Source organism: Myotis myotis, unplaced genomic scaffold (genome assembly GCF_014108235.1).
Source record: "Myotis myotis isolate mMyoMyo1 unplaced genomic scaffold, mMyoMyo1.p scaffold_m19_p_1, whole genome shotgun sequence".
Taxonomy (NCBI): Eukaryota; Metazoa; Chordata; class Mammalia; order Chiroptera; family Vespertilionidae; genus Myotis; species Myotis myotis.
The window spans coordinates 125,487,039-125,510,733 of NW_023416313.1; the positions used below are offsets into that span (position 1 = coordinate 125,487,039).

The following is a 23,695-nucleotide window of genomic DNA, read 5'->3' on the forward strand; positions in this document are numbered from 1 at the left end:
TGAAACTATAAAAATCCTAGAAGAAACCATAAGCACCGAATCTCAGATATCTTTTGTAGCAATATATTTGTCAATACATCCCCTAGAGCAGTGATTCTCAACCTTCTGGCCCTTTAAATACAGTTCCTCATGTTGTGACCCAACCATAAAATTATTTTTGTTGCTACTTCATAACTGTAATGTTGCTACTGTTATGAATCGTAATGTAAATATCTGATATGCAGGATGGTCTTAGGCGACCCCTGTGAAAGGGTTGTTCGACAGCTAAAGGGGTCATGACCCACAGGTTGAGAACCGCTGCCCTAGAGCAAGGGAAACAGGAAAAAAACAAATGGGAATACATCAAACTAAAAAGCTTCTGCACAGCAAAAGAAACCATCAACACAATGAAAAGGGAGCCAACTATATGGGAGAACATATTTTCCAATGATACATCTGATAAGAGGTTAATAAAAACCTCATACAACTTAATAGAAGGAAGACAGACAATCCAATTTAAAAATGGGCAAAGGACCTGAATAGACACTTCTTCAAAAAGCACATACAGGTGGGCATGGAACATATGAAAAAATGCTCAAAGTCACCAATCATCAGAGAGATGGAGATTAAAACTACAGTGAGATAGCACAGCTACCAGAATGGTTATCATCAACAAACGATAAATCGTGGCGAGGATGTGGAGAAAAAGAAACCCTTGTGCACTGCTGGTGGGAATGTAAACTGGTGCGTCCACTGTGGAGAACAGTATGGAGTTTCCTCAAAAAATTAAAAATGGAACTGCTATTTGACCCAATGATCTCACTTCTAGGGACATATCCTGAGAAGCCTGAAACACCAATCAGAAAGAATATATGCACCCCTATGTTCATAGCAGCACGATTTACAATAGCTAAGATGTGGAAACAGACCAAGTGCCCATCAGTAGATGAGTATATAAAATACCTGTGGTACATTTACACAGTGGAATACTACGCAGCTGTAAAAAAGAAGGATCTCTTACCCTTTGAGACACCATGGAGGGACCTAAAGAGTATTATGTTAGGCTGTGCACTCGGAGGCCCCGAATCTGCCTCTTGCTTCAACAATGTTTGGACGGAACAAACCCAGGGATGCCCATCTTCCAGCCTCCGACCACTCTCCTGTTTCTCATCCAGTCACCACCTTCAGAACCACCTCCGGGACCAGCCAAGACACCATTTTGTTTCTACCTTAGCTCCTTGTTGCTGAAGAACCATGAACTCCCAAATTCGTCAGAATTATTCCACCAAGGAGGAGGCTATGGTCAATCACCTGGCCAACCTGCAACTGCAGGCCTCCTACACCTACCTCTCTCTGGGCTACTATTTCAACCGTGTGGAGGGTGTGGGCCACTTCTGCGAGTTGGCGGAGCAGAAGTGCAAGGGCGCTGAGCATCTCCTAAAAGTTGCAAAACAAGCGTGGCGGCTGCATTCTCTTCCAGGATGTGCAGAAACCTTCCCAAGATGACTGGGGCAAAACTCAGGACACCATGGAAGCCACCCTGGCCCTGGAGAAGAACCTGAACCAGGCCCTTTTGGAGCTGCATGCCCTGGGTCCTACCCGTGCAGACCCTCATCTCTGCAACTTCCTGGAGAACCACTTCCTGGATGAACAAGTGAAACTGATTAAGAAGATGGGTGACCACCTGACTAATATCTGCAGGCTGGCTGTCCCCCAGGCTGGACTGGGTGAGTATCTCTTCGAAAGGCTCACCCTCAAGCACGACTAGGTGCCTTTGGAGCCCAGAAGCCTTTCAGAGGCCCCTCTGCATCCCCCTGGTGTCACTGGCTTTTACCTGAGCCTCTTCCCGAAACTGCTAGCCATTCTTTTAACCACCCTGGGTCCCTCTCCCATGCATTGGACCAAATGCAACAATAAAGCCCTTTGCAGGAAAAAAAAAGTATTAAAATAAACCAGTCACAGAAAGACACATATCACATGACCTAACTTATATGTGGAATCTAGTGAACAAAGCATACTGAAAAAAATACATCTAGAGACATGGAAGCATGGAATAGACTGATGAATCTCAGAGGGAAGGGGGAGGAGCTGCAGGAAGAGATTAACCAAAGAACTTATATGCAAATGTGCATAACCCATGGACACACACAGTAGCTTCGTGAAGGCCTGGGGGAGGGGTGGAGGAGCTAAGTGGGGGGAAAAGGAACTTCTAATACTTTCAGCAATAAAGAGAAATTTTAAAAAATCATGTTTGACATTCAAAAGGGAAATTACAATATTTCTGAAGTAGCACTTGAATATAGAGATGTTTAAGACCAACTATATCATAAAGGCGAGGAGAATAATTTAGTGTAAATTTTTTTAAGGTTTTTACATTCCACTTGAAGTAGTAAAATATTGATACTAGTATACCGTTATGTTAAGTATGTAAATTGTAATTCCTAGAGCAAGCACTAAAAATAACAAGAGATACACTCAAGAAACTATAGACGGTCCTCACTTATGATGATTTGATTTACGGCTGTTTGACTTTATGATGGTGTGAAAGTGGTTGGCATTCAGGAGAAACTGCACTTCAAATTTTGAGTTTTGATCATTTCCTTGGCTAGAGATAAACATGCAATGCTTTCTCATGATGCTAGGCACTGGCAGGGAAGCGTAGCTCCCAGTCAGGCATGTCATTATGGAGTAAACAACGGACACTCTACAGTGCACTGTGTTGCTAGTGTTTTTTGGATATTTTGTTGAGGACGTTTAAGGTAGGCTTGGCTATGCTATAATGATCAGTATGTCAGTTGTGTTAAATGCATTTTTGATTTAACAATATTTATAACGTATGATGGGTTTTTTGGCACATAACCCCACATTGTAAGTCAGGGAATATCTGTATGATAAATTAAAATATGGTAGGCTCTGGCGGGGTTGCTCAGTTGGTTGGAGTGTCACTCCATAATACCAAAAAGGTTTCAGGTTCAGTTCCCAATGAGGGCACATACCCAGGTTGTGGGTTTCATCCCCTGTCAGGGCACCTCTAAAATCAATGCAAAAAACACACATATAATTGAGTGAGAATTAAAAAGTGGTAGTAGGCCACAAGAAGGCAGGAATAGAGAAATAGGCATGTAAACAGAACAGAAAACAGTAAAATGACAGGCTTAATCCTTACATAAATAATTATTAAATGTAAATGTTCTGAATAAACCTATTAAAAGATTTTCAGAATGGGCAAAAACCCATGATCCAACTATATGCTTTTACAAGAAAATTACTTCAGATGTAATGATATATTACATCATGCTAAAGATTGTTTATCAGATAATCTATGGGAAATCTCATATTTCAAGGTGAAATTACAGAAACTTTCCTATTAGAGTTAGGAACTAGATTATAAATTCTCTATCACTGCTTCTGTTCAATAATAAAATAAGAAAAGAAAAAGAAAAAGTGATTTCTCTTGCTATTGGAAAGTAGAGTATTCCTATGAAAACTTTTGTAAGCCAAAATGACGAAAAGTGCAGCATGTGACATTTTTTTCATAAAGCAAAAGTCCTCTTCAGATATTTTTTCTGCTAGTGAAAATAGGTGTACTCAGGTAGTTCTTTTGTAAAAGGAAAGAAGGCACACTATGAACTTTTGGAGAGTGGGGGATACCTGTAATAGAATTGAAAAGAAAGATGCAATTGTTTTTTGTGTTTTGTTTTTAATTGTTAGAAAAATCAAGAGACTCTACAATCTCAAAACTTATAATAGTTCAGTTGCTGAGTATATAATCAACATAAAGACTACTCATTTTTCTAGTAAGTAGTTTTAAAATGTTATAGGAATAAAGATCCCTTTTTCATTAACAGTGGCAACAGCTACATGAAGAACCATGACTAAGAAGATGCCTATTAAAGTTTGTAAGATTTTAAGAAAAATTTCAGATCAGAATTGAAGGACATAAAAGAAGACCCAAATAAATGCTGCAGTTTTACATTATGATCTTGCATTGGTAGGCTTAATTTTATAAGTGTCCACATTAGTCTATAAAATTTGCTGCATTTCTATTTACTATACACCTCTCCACCTTGTTGCAACTCATTCTAAATTTCATTTGCAAACAAATGTCTATGAAGAAGCAAAATATTCCTGAGTAGGGAGAATGTGTGGGTGGGGGGAGGCGGGCATGCACATGAGGGCCTGGGTTTTTGTTGTAGTGATTAGTATGGACACATATATAGAGGAATAGACCAGAATGGAATAGGAAGCTCAGATGTGGCATTACAAGTCCATGGATTAAGCATGGACTATGCAGTAAATGTTGCTAAGATTATTGGTTATTCACATGAAAGAAAAGAACTAAATGTAGACCTTGACCTTACTTCATACTTCCAGGTAGATTACAGATCTATCTACACTAATAAAAGAGAAAGATGCAAATTAACCATCACTCTACCACTCCCCTACACCCACCAGCCAATCAGGAGCGAGTATGCAAATTAACCCAATTAAGATGGCAGTGGCCACGGAGTTGGAGTGAGCAGGAGGCTTGGGTTGCCCCTGGTAATGGAGGAAGCCAAGCTTCCCGCCTGCTCTGGCCGGCCCTGGGCTCCGCTCAAGGCCACAAAGTTTCAATTATAGAAGATAAATAAATCCCAGATACCTGCTTCCAGCCCACCCTGGCCTCTGCTCAAGGAGGCGCTGAAAAAAAAAAAAGGAGAGGCTGGGAGCTTAGGTCGCCAGGGGGCATGGCCAGCCTGAAAACGGCCATCGGCCCCTCACCCAGGCTGGCCAGGCACCCCAGCAGGACCCCCGCACCCTGAAGGGGCTGTGGCCATTCTGCAAACAGCCATCAGCCCCTCACCCTGAAGGGGCTGTGAGCAGCCTCAAAATGGCCCTCAGCCCCTCACCCAGGCTGGCCACACCCCCATGGGGTGAGGGTCCACTCTAGGGGACTTGACCAGCCTGCAAACAGCCATCAGCCCCTCACCCAGGCTTGCCAGGCACCCAGTGGGACACCCCCTACTCTGAAGGGTCTGTGCCCATTCTGCAAACAGCCATTAGCCCCTAACCCAGGCTGGCCAGGCACCCCAGCGGGGACCTCCACCCTGATCCGGAACACCCTTCATGGCAAACCAGCTGGCCCCCACCCATGCACCAGGCCTCTATCTATACTAATAAAAGGGTAAAATGCTAATTAGACTGGCATGACTGGCCATTTTCTGGATGTCCGACTTCCTTCCAGACAAAGCCAATGGTGGTGGGGGCCGAGGCAGAAGCAGTTAGGGGAGATCAGGACAGCAGGGAGTGAAGTTAGGGGCAATCAGGCAGGCAGGCAGAGGTAGTTAAGGAGCAATCAGGCAGGCAGGCAGAGAGGTTAGGGGTGATCAGGCAGGCAGGCAGAGGGGTTAGGGGCAATCAGGCAGGCAGAGGCAGTTAGGAGCAATCAGGCAGGCAGGCCAGTGAGTGGTTAGGAGCCAGTGGTCTCAGATTGCAAGAGGGATGTCTGACTTCTGGTTTAGTCAGACATATCCCAAGGGGTTCCTGATTGGAGAGGGTGCAGGCTGGGCTGAGGGAACCCCCCCCCCCCCAAACACACATGAATTTCGTTCCTTGGGCCACTAGTCCTATATAATAAGAGGGTAATATGCAAATTGACCCTAACAGCAGAACGACTGGGAATGACTGGTCACTATGACACACACTGACCACCAGGGGCCAGACACTCAATGCAGGAGCTGCCCCCTGGTGGTCAGTGCACTCCACAGGAGGAGCTCTGCTCAGCCACAAGCCAGGCTGATGGCTGCCAGCACAGCGGTGGTGGCGGGAGCCTCTCCTGCCTTCTCAGCAGTGCTAAGGATGTCTGACTGCAGCTTAGGCCTGCTCCCCGCTGGCAAGTGGACATCCCCTGAGGGCTCCTGGGCTGCCAGGGGGATGTCTGACTGGCAGCTTAGGCCCTATCCCCCGGGGAGCGGGCCTAAGCCAGCAGGTGGACATCCCCCAAGGGGTCCCAGACTGTGAGAGAGCACAGGCCGGGCTGAGGGAACCCCCCGAGTGCACAAATTTTTGTGTACTAGGCCTCGTGTGTGTGTGTGTGTGTGTGTGTGTGTATAAAATATAAGAATATGCTAATTGTCCATTACTGCGTCACATCATGACCGGATCAGCAGGCTGTGTCCCCACCCTCTGCTCAGGGGGTAGGATAGGATATGATAGGAGAGGATAAGAAAGGAGAGAGAGAGGAAGGCAGGCCTGCATGCAGACAGGCTGAGAGAAACAGAAATACAGAAAGGGAACAAGAAAAAGATGCAGAATGGAAAAGGGAAGGAAATGTGGGGCTGCACGTGGGAGGGGGTGGCAACTGCAGGGGGACTAAGCAGGTGCGCCTGGCGAGGGGCGGGGCACAGGTGGTGTGGAGCAGGGAACACCCTCCCCCTCCACCCCCAAATGCGGGAAGAGGGCACTGGCAGCCTTTGGCAGGGAGGTGCTTCCAGGTCCAGAACAGAGTGGAGGAAGGTCCAAGGCCTTCACCCTTGCTGGGCTGGGTGTCCCAGGCAGGGAATGGGAGCAGGACAGCAGCAGGCAGGCCAGGGAAGTGGGTATGGCAAACACCGGGCCGGGGTTGAGCCCTGGGCTGGGGGGTTAACGCCCCCTCCCTCCCAACAGAAGCTTTAAGAAGGGAAGGAGGGAGGGAAGAACTTTATAAAGGAGTCAGTAGAGAGCAGCATTAAGGAAGAAAAGAGGATGTATGAGTGAACTGTAGGAGCTATAATGAAAATCAAGTATAGTTTTGTACTGGGGACATTTTAAAAGTAGGAGTCAGAAAAGAAAAAAGATAAATGATAGTGAATAATTAGGCAGGTAGGTAGATATTAAAACAGTGGAAGTAAGTAGAGAAGAATGTTTGGGAAAGGTAGGATGAGAGGGAAAGAGGGAGGGAAGAAAAGTTTTAAAGGGGAGTTGGTAGAACTTAAAAGGAGAATGGGAAGAAGGAAGAAATGGGGGAGGTAGCAAAGCAGGTCTGAGGGAGGAAGTAAAGAAAAAATTAAGATGGGAAGGAAGGAAAAGGGGAGGGAGTGCAAGGGTAAATAGAAAGGAAAGAAGGAATGTGGGGAGGGAGGGAGGGCAGGAGAAAGATGGGAAGAAGGATGATGGAACAGAAGTAGGAAATAAAGAGGAAAGAAAAGTTTATAAATGATGAGTCAGTAGGAAAAAGTGTTACATAAAGGAGAGAGAAAAATTGTGTGAGAGGGAGAAGCCAATAAGGAAGTCAAATACAACTGTGTGTGAAGGGGATAAGATTTTTTTAAAAAAAGTTAACGGGTGACCAGGCCGGCAGGGGAGGGCAGTTAGGGGTGACCAGGCTGTCAGGGGAGGGCAGTTAGGGGGATAAGGCAGGCAGGCAGGTGAGAGGTTAGGAGCCCGAGGTTCTGAATTGCGAGAGGGCTGTCCAACTGCCAGTTTAGGCCCGATCCTCATGCAATCGGGTCTAAACTGGCAGTTGGACATCGCCCAGGGGCTCCCAGATTGGAGAGGGTGCAGGCCAGGCTGAGGGGATCCCTTCTCCCCACCCTGTGCATGAATTTCATGTACTGGGTCCCTAGAGTAACTATAATAAGCAAACCTTAAAGGCTATAGAAGGATATATCTATAAAGAATATCTTTGACTACAGAGTAGGAAGAATTTCTTAAAGAAGACTATATAAAGAAAAACTGTGAAAGGCAAAATTGACAGATGTGACTAAATCAAAATTAAACAAGTGTCTTCTAATGTAAAAAATACAATACACGAAGGAGAAAACATGAGCTACAGACTAGGAAAAGATGTATTTAACTCCCATAATTTACAAAGGTTTAGAATCCCAAGAATGGAGAACATCCTATTTCTTTTTGTACATGCCAGTAAGAGAAAGATAACCTAGTTGCAAATAGGCAAAATACATGACTAAGCAATGCACAGAAGAGGAAATAACATGAAATGATACATGAAAAGATACTGTTTTACAAGTGACCAGGAAAATGAATTAAAACAATGAAATAACATTTACCCTTCAGATAGATTTTTTTAAATGTGTGCATATATACATACTAGAGGCCCAGTGCACAAAATTCATGCACGGGTAGGGTCCCTAGCGGCTGCTGGCCATTGGTCGGGGCCTCCCTTCCCTGGCTGCCAGCTGCCGGCCGGGCCTTCCTTCGTCCTGTGGTGGTCAGCGCAAGTGATCGAACTCCCGGTTGGTCGAACTCCCAAGGGGACACTTTGCATATTAGGCTTTTATACATATAGCTAAGTATGTATCAAATTACAAACTTCATGATAATGAAAATTGAATTATGTGTTACTACTGGGGAGGGAGAGAGGAATGGAATCTGGAAGCAATATTCAGAACCTTTAATAGGTCTGTAATGTTTTGTTTAAAAAAAAAAGTAGCTGAAGCAACTGTCTTATGTTAGATATGCAAAAACTCAATGGCAGGTTTTCATTATTGTCTATAGCAGCCGTGGGCAAACTACGGCCCGCGGGCCAGATCCAGCCCGTTTGAAATGAATAAAACTAAAAAAAAAAAAAGACCGTACCCTTTTATGTAATGATGTTTGCTTTGAATTTATATTAGTTCACACAAACACTCCATCCATGCTTTTGTTCCGGCCCTCCAGTCCAGCTTAAGAACCCATTGTGGCCCTCGAGTCAAAAAGTTTGCCCACCCCTCGTCTATAGTCTTGTATATGTTTGAAATAATTCAAATAAAAATTCAGTTAAAATTTTAAACAAAAAGCTAATTTTAAAAGGATTAGAAAATAGTTTTTTGTCATCTTGTTTAATTAAGAGTGTGTGTAACTGTGGGGTCTTCTTATTTTTCTTTTCTCTAATTGTGACACTTAATTTTTGTCTTTTGTCTACACTAGATTATATGTTTCAATTATGCTTTTTATTGGCTTTTATTAACATACTGTTGCCTAGTAAAACAATTAACACATTTAAAATTGTGATTATTACCCAGGTTAATATTACATTATTTTTGTTGCCACATAGAAAGGATTTTTATGAGACTGACGCGCTACCTACTGCGCTAACAAGGCACCTAGAAAGGATTTTTAAACAGTTGTGGTAATTGTAAAGGTCAAAAACTAGGGGAGGTAACAATTAAATTCATATATAAGTTTTCATACAACTATTCATTTTCATTATTGCTGACAATGATTGAAGGGAAAATATAGCCTTGTTCAATAATTGGGCCTCTTTTCACTTAGAGATTTCTGGCACAGAATTTAAAAAAATACATTTTTATTGATTTCAGAGAGGAAGGAAGGTAGGGAGGGAGGGAGGGAGGGGGAGAGAGAGAGAGAGAGAGAGAGAGAGAGAGAGAGAGAGAGAGAGAGAGAGAGAGAGAGAAAGAAACATCAGTGGTGAGAGAGAATCATTGATTGGCTGCCTCCTGCATGCCCACACTGAGCCCACAATCCGGGCATGTGCCCTGACCTGGAACTAACTGTGACCTCCTGGTTCATAGGTCAGTGTTCAACCACTGAGCCACTCTGGCCAGGCTGGCACAGAATTTTTTGGCAGCCTTTAAACTTCTTTGTTTATTTTAGAAATGACCCCATTTGTGAATTGTGATAAATGTTAAGATTAAGCAACAGTGAATTAAAGAGAAACACTCACATGTGATTGTCTGGCTTTGGCAAATTTTAATGTGAAAAATAAATTAAGAGCTTTGGGAGACAGTTTTAGAAGGGTCTGTAGGGACTCATTTTGGAGAGAAAAGAAATGGCATACAGTGGAGAAAAATGTTGGAAGAGTTTTTAGTAGTGAAAACATCTCCAAACATACTTTTATTGAAATTATAATCAGAATCAAGATTAACTGGGCTTTTAGGGGTGGGGGTAATATATATAACTAGGTATCTTTTGGTTTCAGTAGAAGAAGGTATCTCTTAAAAAAGCAGATTAATTTTGTTATTTTATTACAATTTGTTATTTACTAAATTGCTTGTATAAAACAGCATACCTCTTAAACCTCACATTTCTCAATTGTTTATGCTTGACATTTCAAAAACTTATTGATAATGTGTTTTTAATTTTATATACAATTTTCTTGGGCAGTTATTACCTATCTGTTGTACACAACTGATATAGGATTGATTTAGAATTATGACCATCTCTACCTTTTGACCTGGTTATATTTTACCTCTTCAGAGAAAGAAATAATAGTGTGTTTGGCTTATAAGTGAAACAAAAATAATAACAAATGAACAAAATTTTCTTTAAATATGAGAATACTTTTATAGTGTATGTAAGAATGTACACTAATAAAAGACAAACATGCAAATTGACCATACCTTCGCTACGCCTTAAGCTACACCCACTAGCCAATAAGAGCAACTATATGCAAATTAACTCAACCAAGATGGCAGCCGGCAGCCATGGAGCTGGAGCAAGCTGGAGGCTTGGTTGCCCCAATGATGGAGGAAGCCAAGATTCCTGATTGCCATGGCCTGGCTCTGAGCTCCACTCAAAGTAACAAAGTTTCAATTATAGAAGATAAATGAACCCCAGATACCTGCTTTCAGCTGGCTGTGGCCACGGAGCTGGAGAGAGCAGGAGGCTTCTGTCCCACCTGCCCTGGCTGGCTCTGAGCTCCTCTCAAGGCAACAAAGTTTCAATTATAAAAGGTAAATAAATCCCAGAATAAAAAAAGAAAAGAAAAAAAGGAGAGGCTGGGAGCTTCCATTGCCTGGAAGCTTGGCCAGCCTGAAAACAGCTCTCAGCCCCCCACCCAGACTGGCCAGGCACCCCAGTGGGGACCCCCACCCTGAAGGGTGTGTGACCAGCCTGCAAACAGCCATCAGCCCCTCACCTAGGCTGGCCAAACCTCCATAGGATGAGGGTCCCCACTGGGGGGGCTTGACCAGTCTGCAAACAGCCGTCAGCCACTCACCCAGGCTGTCCGGGCACCCCAGTGGGGAGCCCCACCCTGAAGGGGGTGTGACCAGCCTGCAAACACCCATCAGCCCCTCACCCAGGCTGGCTAGGCACCCCAGTGAGACCCCAACCCTGATCCGGGACACCCTTCAGGGCAAACCAGCCAGCCCCCACCTGTGCACCAGGCCTCTATTCTATATAATAAAAAGGTAATATGCAAACTGACCCTTACAGCAGAATGACTGGGAATGACTGGTCACTATGACACATACTGACCACCGGGGTCAGACGCTCAATGCAGGAGCTGCCTCCTGGTGGTTAATGTGCTCCCACAGGGGGAGCTCTGCTCAGCCACAAGCCAGGCTGACGGCTGTCAGTACAGCGGTGGTGGTGGGAGCCTCTCCAGCCTCCTCAGCAGCGCTAAGGATGTCCAACCGCAGCTTAGGCCTGCTCCCCGCTGGCAAGTGGACATCCCCCGAAGGCTGCTGGGCTGCCAGACGGTTGTCTGACTGCCAGCTTGGGCCTGATCCCCCAGGGTGCGGGGCTAAGCCAGCAGATGGACATCCTCTGAGGGGTCCCAGACTGCAAGAGGTCATAGGCCCAGCTGAGGGACCCCCCCCCCCCCCGAGTGCACAAATTTTTGTGTACCAGGCCTCTAGTTGTTTATAACCTACACCATAAATTGAATTCATGTATATTTTAGAAGTAGCAGAAACCCTAAAAAGTTAATTTGTCCAATGACCACATTTGAGAAATTACTAGAGGCTCAGTGCACAAAATTGTGGATGGGTGGGGTCCCTTGAACTGGCCAGCAATCGGGGCCACAGGAGGTTGGCCAGTAGGGGGAGGGGCCACCAGAGGTTGGCTATGGGAGTGCACTGACCACCAGGGGGCAGCTCCTGCATTCAGCATCTGCCCCCTGGTGTCAGTGCATGTCATAGCGACTGCTTGACCGGTTGTTCGGTCGCTTAGGCTTTTATATGTATAGTAGATGGTAACTAATATTTATTGAGAACCTACTATCAGGTCAGTATTTGCTACGTTTTACACTTAGTTTAATCCTCATGTCAACTCTGTGAACTAGATATTCCTGTTATATCTGTTTCACAGTTGATGAAACTTAGACTTAGGAAGATTTAATATTTTGCCAAAGATAACATTTACCTGGTCCCTCTAATACCAACATGCTGGTCAGATGAAAAAACCAAAGACAGAAAATTCATGTTAGTGTCATATGATGAACTGTGCCTTACTTCATGTGTCATTGGGGGCTGGCATATTTAGATTTTCGTTTTCTTTCTTTTATTTATGAAGTATATTTTTTTCTTTAGTATAATGTTTCATCTCAGCAACAAAGAGAAATAATTAAAAGTAGGAGCCTGGACAGGCGGCTACAAGAACCAATAGTATTGACAAAGTGGAGACATAGCACCATTGTGCTGGACACCAATGACAAGGTAAGACTTTTTGAAAAAAATCCATTGAGAATTTTGGCAAGTTCTTTTTTATTTTCTCCTTAGCTGAATATCATACCTTAGTGACTCTTGGTCCTGTAGTAGATTTTGGTTTTGAAGTGTTTTGATTTTTGCACAATAAATTTTGGTTTTGAAGTGTTTTTACACAATGGACCTTCTTATCTATAGTTTAATGATGTATGCATATACCTTGATACATTTGAGCCTAGTAGTTGACAGAGTGTTGTTTTATTTTGATAACCCTGTTTTCAAGTTATATATTTGTTAATTATTTGTCTTTAATCTCTAGAAAGTTTTAATAGTACAGACAATTTTTCTCATATCAGGAATGATTGGAATCTTACACCCTATGTTTCCCTAAATGCTCTTTGCATAAAGTGCTTCTTTTATCAATCTGAGAAGTAATGTTCTGATTTCAAATAGGAGATGAATTTTGATGCAAACTTCAGGATGGAAAAGCCATAAAGTTTTAAACTTCCTTGTGTTACATGTTTTCATTGTGGCTTCATTTTGGGGATGGAGTAGGTAATCAGTACAAATTTGCAGAACATTAGGTATACTAATGTTAAAATGTGAGGGTGGTGCTAACACTAATATTAAGGAAACTATTTTAGAAAGATATTTGTTGTTGGAGACTTTTAAAAAAGTTTACTATCAGGCTTCTCTTTTGACATAATTAAAAGGTTTCCTGCATTTTTAGGTATACTACTGAAAACAGAATGAACTCTCCTAAGGTGTAGTTCTCTATATTTGGATACTTTCAGTCTTAAAGTCCTTTATAAATTATCTCAGTCAGTCAAAACAAGTATTTTTTTTAGTAGTACAAATGGCTGTAAAGTTGTCTTTGTTGAATTAAAAGATGGACTTTTGTAGAGCTGTAGAAATATTTTACTCATAAGATGGACTAAAAGAATAACAATGAAAGTAGTAGACAAGTTTCTAATTTCTGCTTTGTAAGGTTGAATGTAGATGGCATATTAAAGGATTGAAATTCTGGGGTTTGTGCCATTGAAGAATGCTTGAAGATACATTACTTTGAGATTAACATGAGTAGATAAGATTCCTAGAGATTTTAATAGAAAAAGTCATTTTACTCCAAGAACCAAATTACAGTGAGGGTATATAAAAAGCTGCTTCAGACCATGTATAACGCTCTAATGTAAAAGCCATTGCTGAACCAACTCCACTGCCTCTTAATAAGGAACAAAAAGAATGATTAGTTTGGTGATGTGGACTTAAAAGTTTGTACTCCTTTTTAATTTTTCTTTCTTTTTTTTTAGAATATGTTTTTATGTACTTTATCTTTTTAATTAAATGTTTATTGTTCAGATTATTACATTTGTTCCTCTTTTTTCCCCCCATAGCTCCTCTCCACCCAGTTCCCACCCCACCTTCTGCCCTTACCCCTGCCACTGTCCTCATCCGTAGGTGCATGATTTTTGTCCAGTCTCTTCCCGCACACTCCACACCCCTCACCCCGAGAATTGTCAGTCCACTCCCTTTCTATGTCCCTGATTCTATTATATTCACCAGTTTATTCTGTTCATCAAATTATTTATCTTCTTAAAGGATACCTTTCAGCATTTCATATAAGGCTGGTTTGATGGTGATGAACTACTTTAGCTTTTTCTTTTCTGTGAAGCTGTTTATCTGACCTTCAATTTTGAATGATAGCTTTGCTGGGTAAAGTAATCTTGGTTGTAGGTTCTTGCTATTCATCATTTTGAATATTTCTTTCCACTCCCTTCTGGCCTGCATAGTTTCTGTTGAGAAATCAGCTGACAGTCGTATGGGTACTCCCTTGTAGGTAACTAACTGTTTTTCTCTTGCTGCTTTTAAAATTCTCTCTTTGTCTTTTGCTCTTGGCATTTTAATTATGATGTGTCTTGGTGTGGTCCTCTTTGGATTCTTTTGCTTGGGTTTCTCTGCGCATCCTGGACTTGTAAGTCTATTTCTTTCACCAGGTAGGGGAAGTTTTCTGTCATTATTTCTTCAAATAGGTTTTCAGTATCTTGCTCTCTCTCTTCTTCTGGCACCCCCATAATTTGGATGTTGGTATGCTTGAAGTTGTCCCAGAGGCTCCTTACACTATCTTCATATTTTTGGATTCTTTTTTCTTTTTGTTTTTCTGGTTGGGTGTTTTTTGCTTCTTCATATTTCAAATCTTTGACTTCATTCTTGGGATCCTCTAGTCTGCTGTTGGGTCTCTGTATAATATTTTTTATTTCAGTCAGTGTTTGCTTAATTTCTAGTTGGTCCTTTTTTATATCCTCAAGGGTCTCACTAAATTTATCGGCAGTTTCTAGAAAATTCTTGAAAAACCTTATAAGTGTGGTTTTGAACTCTATATCCAGTAGTTTGCTTTTCTCCATTTCTGTCATTTGTGACCTGTTTCTTTGTCTCCGCATTTTGGCTGCTTCCCTGTGTTGGTAGGGCCCAGTGGCTCAGCCTCCCCAATTACCTGAGGTGGACACTCTTGGTACACCCCTTTGTGGGCTTTGTGCACAGTCTTGTTGTAGTTAAGCCTTGATTGTTGTAGGTATCACTGAGAGGAATTGACCTCCAGGTCAATTGGCTGTTAGAATCAGCTGTGGTTATGGTGGGAGAACTTCTGTGCTGGAGACACCCTTATGGGGCAAGACTTGCTTCAGTGGGGCTTTGGTGCTCACTGAGTCTGCCCCCTGAGTGTTTCCCTTATAGATCTGAAGAGTTGTAATCTGGATGGTCCACTCTGACCACTGGGTATACTGACTGTTGGATTTCTAAGGAGGTGCTAATTTAGCCTCTGCCTGAAGCTACCCAGCAGGAGCTATGGAGAGATCTGCAGATTCCTTTTGTTTGTTTGGAGTTTGGAGGTGCCTAGATGAGGCCCAGCTGTGAAGCAGTGCAAGCTGCTGTGGGGCTTTGGGCCTTCTTTTTGGATGTTCTGGGTCTGTCTGGCCCAGCTGCAGTTTGTTAGGTAATTTTCAGATTGCAAAGGGCCAGGGCATTCATATGAGAAAGGCTCTGAGCACAGCTTGGGTGGGGCGGGGTCTCAGGGAATCAACAGGGTGAAGCAAGCAGCTATGGCTGATCCTCAGCCCTGCCCTAAGAGGACCCAGGTCTCACTGTTCTGCGGTAATCGCTACAGGTGCCTCTGAGAGAATGCCGCCCTCGAGTTCTGCCCGATGCCAGATAGTCCAGTTTCTCCTCATATGAGTCTGGGTCCCCAGAGACTTGCCTGGAACTGGCATTCAGAGCAGTAGCATGTGTCTCCCTCCCGATTGAAAAAGAAAGCCGCGTCCTCAGATTCCAGCCATTTTCGCGTGTGCGTACCTCTGCACTTTACTTCCACACTGCACCTCCTCTGAGTCTCAGTGTGCTTTTCTCTTTCCTTCTAGTTGTAGAATTTCCACTCGGCTAGCCTTCCTGTGGTTCTTGATGATGTTCATTTTGTCTTTTAGTTGTATTTTTGAAGTGGTTGTGCGAGGCACAATTTCCGCCATCTTGGCTTTTCCTCCTTTTTAATTTTTCTTGAAATTTATTTTCAGTCAATTAGAATAACTTTTATGAAGTTCTTAATTACATTTTGTTTTTTAAATTGTGTCAGAGTTGTGAGGACATGATTTTCTTGAGACCAGGATTTACTTATTTTTGGTAGAAATGTCTCTCCCCCTCCCTACCTTATCCTGTATAATAAAGAGCTAATATGCAAATAGTCATAACACCCTCACACCATCACGGCAAAACTGCTTAGACACTCAACATTGGGGAGAGAGGGGTGGGGGTCAGCTAGGCATAAATGAGGTTACAAGAGAGGAATGGGGACCAGCCAGGTTGCGGCCCAGGAGAGGGACAAGCTGCCCACACTGTGGTCCCAGGTGCCAGTGCCTGTGGCTCGGGAAAGGGACAAGCCACCTTTCCTGCAGTCCTGGGCACCAGCACTTGTGCCTGCAGCCCGGGATAGGGACAAGCCGCACTCCATGTGGTTTCAGGCAGCAGCGCCTGCCCCTGTGACCTCAGAGAGGGACAAGTTGCCTGCCTTGCGGTCCCAGGTGCCTGCAGCTGTGGCCTGGGTGAAGCCGTCCGCCCACAGTCCCCTGTGGCTGTGGCCAGCACGGGCGAATCCAGCCTGGGTTGTGGGTGCCTGCGGCTGGCCATAGGCAGGGAAGCCCGGGTCCTGGGCTCCTGTGACCAGCCAGAGGAGGGAATCCTGGCTCCTGGGTGTGGGGCGAGGCAGAGTAGGTTAGGGGCGATCAGGCCAGTAGGGGAGCAGTTAGGGGCGATCAGGCAGGCAGTCAGAAGTGGTTAGATTGAGAGAGGCAGTCGACATTCCCTGAGGGGTCCCGGATTGGAGAGGGTGCAGGCCAGGCTGTGGGAAACCCGCGCCCCATGCATGAATTTCGTGCACCAGGCCTATAGTCTATAATAATAAAAGCATAACATGCTAATAAGACCATACAGCTGAACAATCTTCTCGACGTCATTCAGAATGTCCTTCTGGATGAAGTCGCGGTGGTGGGGGCCGAGGCAGAGTGATCAGGCAGAAGGCGAGCAGTTAGGGGAGATAAGGCAGGCAGGCAGAGGTGGTTAGGGGCAATCAGGCAGGCGAATGGTTAGAGGCGACCAGACTGACAGACGAGTGGTTAGGGGTGATCAAGCAGGCAGGCAGAATGGTTAGAGGCGATCATGCAGGCAGGCGAGTGGTTAGGAGCCAGTGGTCCCAGATTGCAAGAGGGATGTCTGACTTCCGGTATAGGCCTGATCCAACAGGGCCTAAAGCGGCAGTTGGACCTGCCCCGAGTGGTCCCAGATTGGGCCTAAAGCTGCAGTCGGACATGCCCCAAGGGCTCCCAGATTGTAAGAAGGTGCAGTCCCGGCTGAGAGACCCCTTCTCCCCCTTGCACAAATTTCGTGCACTGGGCATCTAGACCTTTATAAATAGAATCACAGATAATTGCTTCACCATGTAAACTTTTCTTTTTATTATCATCCTATATAATATGCAAATTAACCCTCATGTCCACACAAGATGGCTGCCTATGACCAGGCCACCAGGGGGTTTAGTGAGGGACAGCCAAACGACTGAACAAGCAGGTTGTGTGGGGAAACCAGACTGGCAGGGGTGTTAGTGAGGGACGACCAAACAACTGAACAGCAGGCTGCATGGGGCGACCAGGCCGGTAGGGGTGTTAGGGAGGGACTACCAAATGACTGAACAGCAGGCTGCATGGGCTGACCAGGTCGGCAGGGTGGGGCAGTTAAGATAGACCAGTCTGGCAGGGAGGGGGGGCAGTTAGGGGTGACCAGGCAGGCAGGCAGGTGAGCGATTAGGAGCCAGTGGTCCAGGATTGTGAGAGGGATGACCAGGCCTAAACCGGCAGTCGGACATCCCCTGAGGGGTCCCGGCCGGATTGGAGAGGGTGCAGGCTAGGCTGAGGGGACCCCCCCTCCCGTGCACTAATTTCATGTACTGGGCCTCTAGTCTACACTAATGAAAAAGAAAGATGTAAATTGACCATCCCTTCATGATGCCCACCAGCCAATCAGGAGTGAGTATGCAAATTAACCCAACAAAGATAGGGCCTGTGGGCAGCGCACATGCACCGAGCGGCTGGGGGCGGGGTGGGACACTTCCATTGTCGCCATGGAGACGACGCAGGCCTTCCACACCACCCCCAGTTGCTTCGGGCCTCTGGGCAGTGTGGGAAGGCGGAAAGGCCGGTCTGGGCCAGAGCAAAGGTGGAAAGATGGCTCTGGCCTGAGCGAAGGCGGTGCTGGCAGCCAGGGGAAGGAAGGCCTATTCTTGCATGAATCTTTGTGTATCAGGCTTCTAGTCCTATCTAATAAAAGAGAAACATGGTAATTGGTGTACGACCGCTACCCTTCCCATTGGCTAATCAGCGAGATATGCAAATTAACTGCCAGCCAAGATGGCGGCCGGCAGCCAGGCAGCTTGAAACTAACATGAGGCTTGCTTGCTTCAGTGACGGAGGACTCCAGCCGTGAGGCCTCCTGGCACCAGGATCAGCGTGACGGGGCAGCGCCCAAACCCCCTGATCGGCCTGCAGCTCTGTGTGTGACAGGGGGCAGGGCCACAACCTCCCTATCCACCCTCCTCTGTTCGTGACAGGGGAAGGCGCCCCAACCCCCTGATCAGCCCTGATCTGTGCCTGATAGGGGGGAGCTCCCCAACACCCTGATTGCCCTGCGGCTCTTTGTGTGACAGGGTGCGGCGCCTCAACCCCCTAATCGGCCCTGCTCTGTGTGTGACAGGGTGCGGTGCCCCAATACCCCCGGCCCCCACGGGCCCTGCTCTATGTGTGACGGGGTAGAGCCATAACCTCCCCATCAGCCCTGCCCTGAGTGTGAGAGTGGCGGCGCCCTAACCCCCTGATTGGCCCTGCTCTGTGGGTGACAGAGGGCGGCACCCTAACCCCCTGATGGGCCCTGCTCTGTGAGTGACAGGGGTAGCTCCCCAATCCCCTGATGGACCCTGCCCTGTGCGTGACAGGGTACAGAGCCCCAACCCCCTGATTGGCCCTGCTCTGTGCGTGACAGGGAGTGGCGCCACAACCTCCCCATCGACCCTGCTTTGAGTGTGACAGGGGACGGTGCCCCAACCCCGCAATCGGCCCTACCCTGAGCGTGACTGAGGGTGGCATCACATCCTCCCGATCGCCCTGCTCTGTGCATGACAGGGGCCGGCGCCCCAACTCCCCAATTGGCCCTGCTCTGAGCCTGACCAGGGGCTGCACCTAGGGATTGGGCCTGCCCTCTGCCACCCGGGAGCAGGCCTAAGCCAGCAGGTCGTTATCTCCTGAGGGGTCCCAGACTGGGAGAGGGCACAGGCCGGGCTGAGGGCCCCCCCTCCCCCCCGAGTGCACAAATTTTTGTGCACCGGGCCTCTAGTCATATAATAATACCATTTAATGATTTGAGGCTATGAAAGATGGACTATACCAGAACAGTGTAGCTGACTAATATAAAGGGGTTAACTTTAAATAGAAACATATTACTATGTAGCAAATGTTAGGATGTTGCAGACAACTGTGGAGAAGGGAGGTGTGTGCATGTTGTGTGTTTTATGTATTGCATCTGTTTGTTTCTGTCTGCTTATAGCTTTTTCTAAAACCTGCTGTTTGGAGAAATATAAGATATATTTATACATGCTTATACACTTACAGTACACATAAGTAAATGTATAAATGTAAAATTGTTTCTTTATAATAACAATTAAAATAGTTACACATAATTACTCCATTTGATGCGGTTTTTATTTCTGTAGGACTGATATGCTATGAAAAATGAACTATAATTACTGTTCATTTTACTCAGTTGCTTATTTTCTAGTGTGTGAGTTACTAATCCTTTCCTCAGGCCGTTTCAATATTAGATACTTTTTTAGAAGTTAAGAAATTAAAAAGTGAAAAATGTGAAGCTCTCAAAGTACATAAAGGGGGCTAAACTGAAATTTGAGCATTAAGTGTTATTTCTCTTTGTAAAGATATGTTTAATATAATTTTAATGTGTTCTCCACTAATAGTATAGATGACTTAGGATGTTTGATTTGGAAGGTTGTCCCTCCTAGGGTTAAATTTTCAATACTGCCTAGTTTCTCTGTTTACAAATTATATAGGATATAAATCTGAAGACTTCCCGGAGTTAACAGGTTTTATATGTTGAGTTAACAGTTTGTTTTGTGATTTAGTATAAATTTCCAGTTCCTTATCCAGTTTCATAAGCATAGAAGAGTAGACTGATACAGATGTGAAGATGAATGTTCAAAGAGATTATTTGGTTTTATAGGAAAATTAATAATAGGCATTGGCAGTGATTTTTTAAAGTTCTCTTTTCCTGTAATTATTCAAAGCATCTAGGGCAGTGGTTCTTAACCTTCCTAATGCCGTGACCCTTTAATACAGTTCCTCATGTTGTGGTGACCCCCAACCATAAAATTATTTTCGTTGCTACTTCATAACTGTAATTTTGCTACTGTTATGAATTGTAATGTAAATATCTGATATGCAGGATGTATTTTCATTGTTACAAATTGAACATAATTAAAGCATAGTGATTAATCACAAAAACAACATGTAATTATATATGTGTTTTCTGATGGTCTTAGGCGACCCCTGTGAAAGGGCCGTTCAACCCCCAAAGGGGTTGCGACCCACAGGTTGAGAACCGCTGATCTAGGGGAATGTAGAAAATTTAAATCCATTTAAATTTGGCTGCTGATACCAAAAAATTTAAAAATGTTTTTTCAGTTTTATCCTCCATGAATAGTCTCATAAACATCTGTGGAAGAAATCATATATCATTTTTAATAATTGACAAAGCAGAATTGCTTTAAAAATGCGCATTATTGGTTTGTCCTATTGTATTTTTATAGGCTTAGAAATTAAATTTTTTTCTGGTGAGTTATTAATCTTTATATTGGAGGTGTCTGTTTTGTATTTTAAAAGTCTTATTTCTAATAATTGGAAAGTTAGCTGTAAATTACTTTAAATATTAATAACAATTTAATTTCTAACATAACTATTTACTAAAATAAAGTTCTCATTCTCGCAGTTATCAAATAATTCATGTGACCATTTCTTGCCTAATCCTGGGTATTCATACCTACCATACCAATAGCAAATTAGTATGGTAACTAATACATTTTTATCACAAGTGTTTAGATTTTATCTATTTTAAATATGGTTAATTTAAGCTGATGAGACATCATGATTTAAGACAACATGCATCATTTCTTTTGAGTAATTCTACATGTGGTATTTAAATTTAATTGGTTTAAAATATGCCATATTTCGTAAACTTTTTGATATCTGTAGTTTTCAAATCAGTACCATATTATTTTCGGAGCTCAATATAGAAGGACAATAATTTTCCTAGTTTCCTCTAGTAAACTCTCATACTATGAGCAGAAGGAGAAATAAAATTATATAAGTTAGAATAACATTTTTCATTAATTTCTTATAGGAATCTCCACCTGCCTCAAAACCCTGCTTTCCTGAAAATGAATCTTCTCCCTCTTCACCAAAGCACCAAGATACAGTTAGTATGATAGGAGCTATAGTAAAACTTAGTCCAGTTATTTCGATCAATTTCAGTAAATTGATTTTCTCAAAGTATAATGTTTAAATACTTCTTGGGCTTTTATTAAATTTCATTGGTTTTTTAAAAAGATAATCACAATTAAAATAAATTAAAAGTCAGATTTTATTGATTTAAAAGCCTCTTTGTGCAAAATGTGGTATATTCATGATTAATTTATATATTGTCTTTGTAAGTGATGAATTTATTTGATTTTTAAAAATAAATATAAATATAAATATCCCTTGAGAAGCCTGTCAAGGTATACTTTACCTTTTTTCCTCAGGCCAGCAATCCAAAGGTAAGAAGCATTTCCCTTCCTAAAGAGTGTGGATGCCATTGTTTTTCTATGCTGGAAAATACATTACCCATTCTATGCTAGGGGAATATTGGAGAGTTTCCCCTAAGCTGTGGCTTCTCTCTAGATACTTTATTTAAGTGGTATGAAATTTTACTTGATCTCTGTATCTGAAGTCCCTCCAGTCTTTTCTTCTCTTTCAATGGATTCTCTTTTCTTTTAGAATGAAGACTGCAGGTTTGTTTTTTGTTTTGTTTTTGTTTTTGAATCCTCAACTGAGGATATGTTTTATTGATTTTAGGGAGAGAGAGAGAGAGAGAAACATTGATTGATTGCCTCTCATATGCACCCTGACTGGAGATCGAACCCGCAACCTGGGTATGTGCCCTGATTGGGTATCGAACCTGTGACCCTTCGGTGCAGGGGGCAATGGTTCAACAAACTGAGCCATACTGGCCAGGGCAAAGACTGCAATTTTTAATGAAGACTACAAGATTGTGCATGCTCTGGTTCTTGATTGCTTCTCCAAGCCTCACCTCATACTTCTTGGTCCTAATCCTTCTTCTTGGCTTGTTTTCCTCCAACTATACTGCCCTTCTGCTCATTCCTCAAAGAAGCCTGTTTTTTAGCACTGTTGTTCCTCTGACCACTGAAACATTTTTCTCCCACATCTTAGCCTAACTTCTATTTGTTCATTAGAGCTAAGTTCAGACTTTGCTTCCTCAGAAAATTTTACCTGATCTAGATTTGATCAGGTTTTTCTGAAGTACATAAAGCATTTGATTATGATATTTGATTATATGAAATAGAGTAATTTTTCATTTCTGTCTTCTAGAAACTTTTTAAAAAATATGTATTTTTATTGATTTCAGAGAGGAAGGAAGAGGGAGAGAGAGATAGAAACATCCATGATGAGAGAGAATCACAACTCGGGTATGTGCCCTTGACTGGAATCGAACCCGGAACCTTTTGGTTCCCAGACTGACGCTCTATCCACTGAGCCAAACTGAGCCAAAAGTTTCTACTTTTCATCTTTTCTAGAAACTTTGAACCCTTTATTTATGCCTGTCTTCCCTACTAGACAATGAAAAACATCATTAGAGCAGCAGTGGAGTCACCCCAATACCTATTGCAGTGCCAGATAGTAGCTGTTCAGTAAATGTTTGTTGAATGAGTAAATAAAAGTTTTAAAGCTTTTTAAAACATAAACTTGTATTGTTACTTCCTTATTTTATGAAACTATGTTAGACTGTTATTTATTAGATAGTTTCCCATTTGTTAGAGTCAAGGATTTCTACAGATGCTAAATTTTCCTTTTCCAACTCTTCATTCCCTAACCTAGTTAGGTCTTTCATGGTTCATATCACCTGCTGTACACATTCCCTTCTGACATTGCTCAGGTGTAGTTCCCCTGCCTCTAATGTCCTTGGTTTTTTTTAGTTAAACTTTATAGTTAAATGCTATGCCGACTTTTTAGGAGGCTTTGCCAGACTAACCTCAGCATTTTAATGATCTCTTTTTTTTCTGAACTCCTGTCACTTACTGCATTGAATGGTGGAAAAGTTACCTCATGAAGTTACCTCATGTACCCCTTGTCTCCCTACTAAGGTTTTAAGCTCCTAAGGGATAGAGACTAAGTTTTTACTTTTTATCTTTTGTATTATTTAACACAGTCCTGGGTTTATAAGTATTAAATGTAGATAACTGTAAACATGATTTTAGTGGTTTTGTAAAGAATTATTGCATGGATCTAAGATGCTGTTACTACCATACTCTATCAGTCCATCTATAAAAAAGCAGAACTGCCTTTTAACTTATTTTAAATATAGGTAAAATATTATTCCTAATATCTTTTATAAATTATATTTTGGTAAAAGGGAATTTCTAGGTAATCTTAGAAATAGGACATTGGAAATGGTCTATATAGAGTTACCAAGGACTGTTAGCAAATTATTTTTCCTCC

General features: G+C 43.2%; 1 protein-coding gene and 1 pseudogene across 16 annotated transcripts in view; both read left to right on the forward strand.

The window, feature by feature from the left end:
- The window catches only part of ARHGAP12 (Rho GTPase activating protein 12), a 206,078-nt gene that overhangs the window by 129,710 nt on the left and 52,673 nt on the right, over positions 1 to 23,695 (forward strand). For 14 of the 16 annotated variants that reach the window (XM_036351214.1, XM_036351162.1, XM_036351195.1 and 11 more), the window contains 2 exons: positions 12,213 to 12,338; positions 21,321 to 21,395. In XM_036351214.1, coding sequence (XP_036207107.1) covers positions 12,213 to 12,338; positions 21,321 to 21,395 — 201 coding nt within the window. The remainder of the gene's footprint in view (positions 1 to 12,212; positions 12,339 to 21,320; positions 21,396 to 23,695) is intronic. The other 2 variants (XM_036351186.1, XM_036351205.1) reach the window with 1 other exon arrangement.
- Positions 927 to 1,852, forward strand: LOC118676816 (annotated as a pseudogene).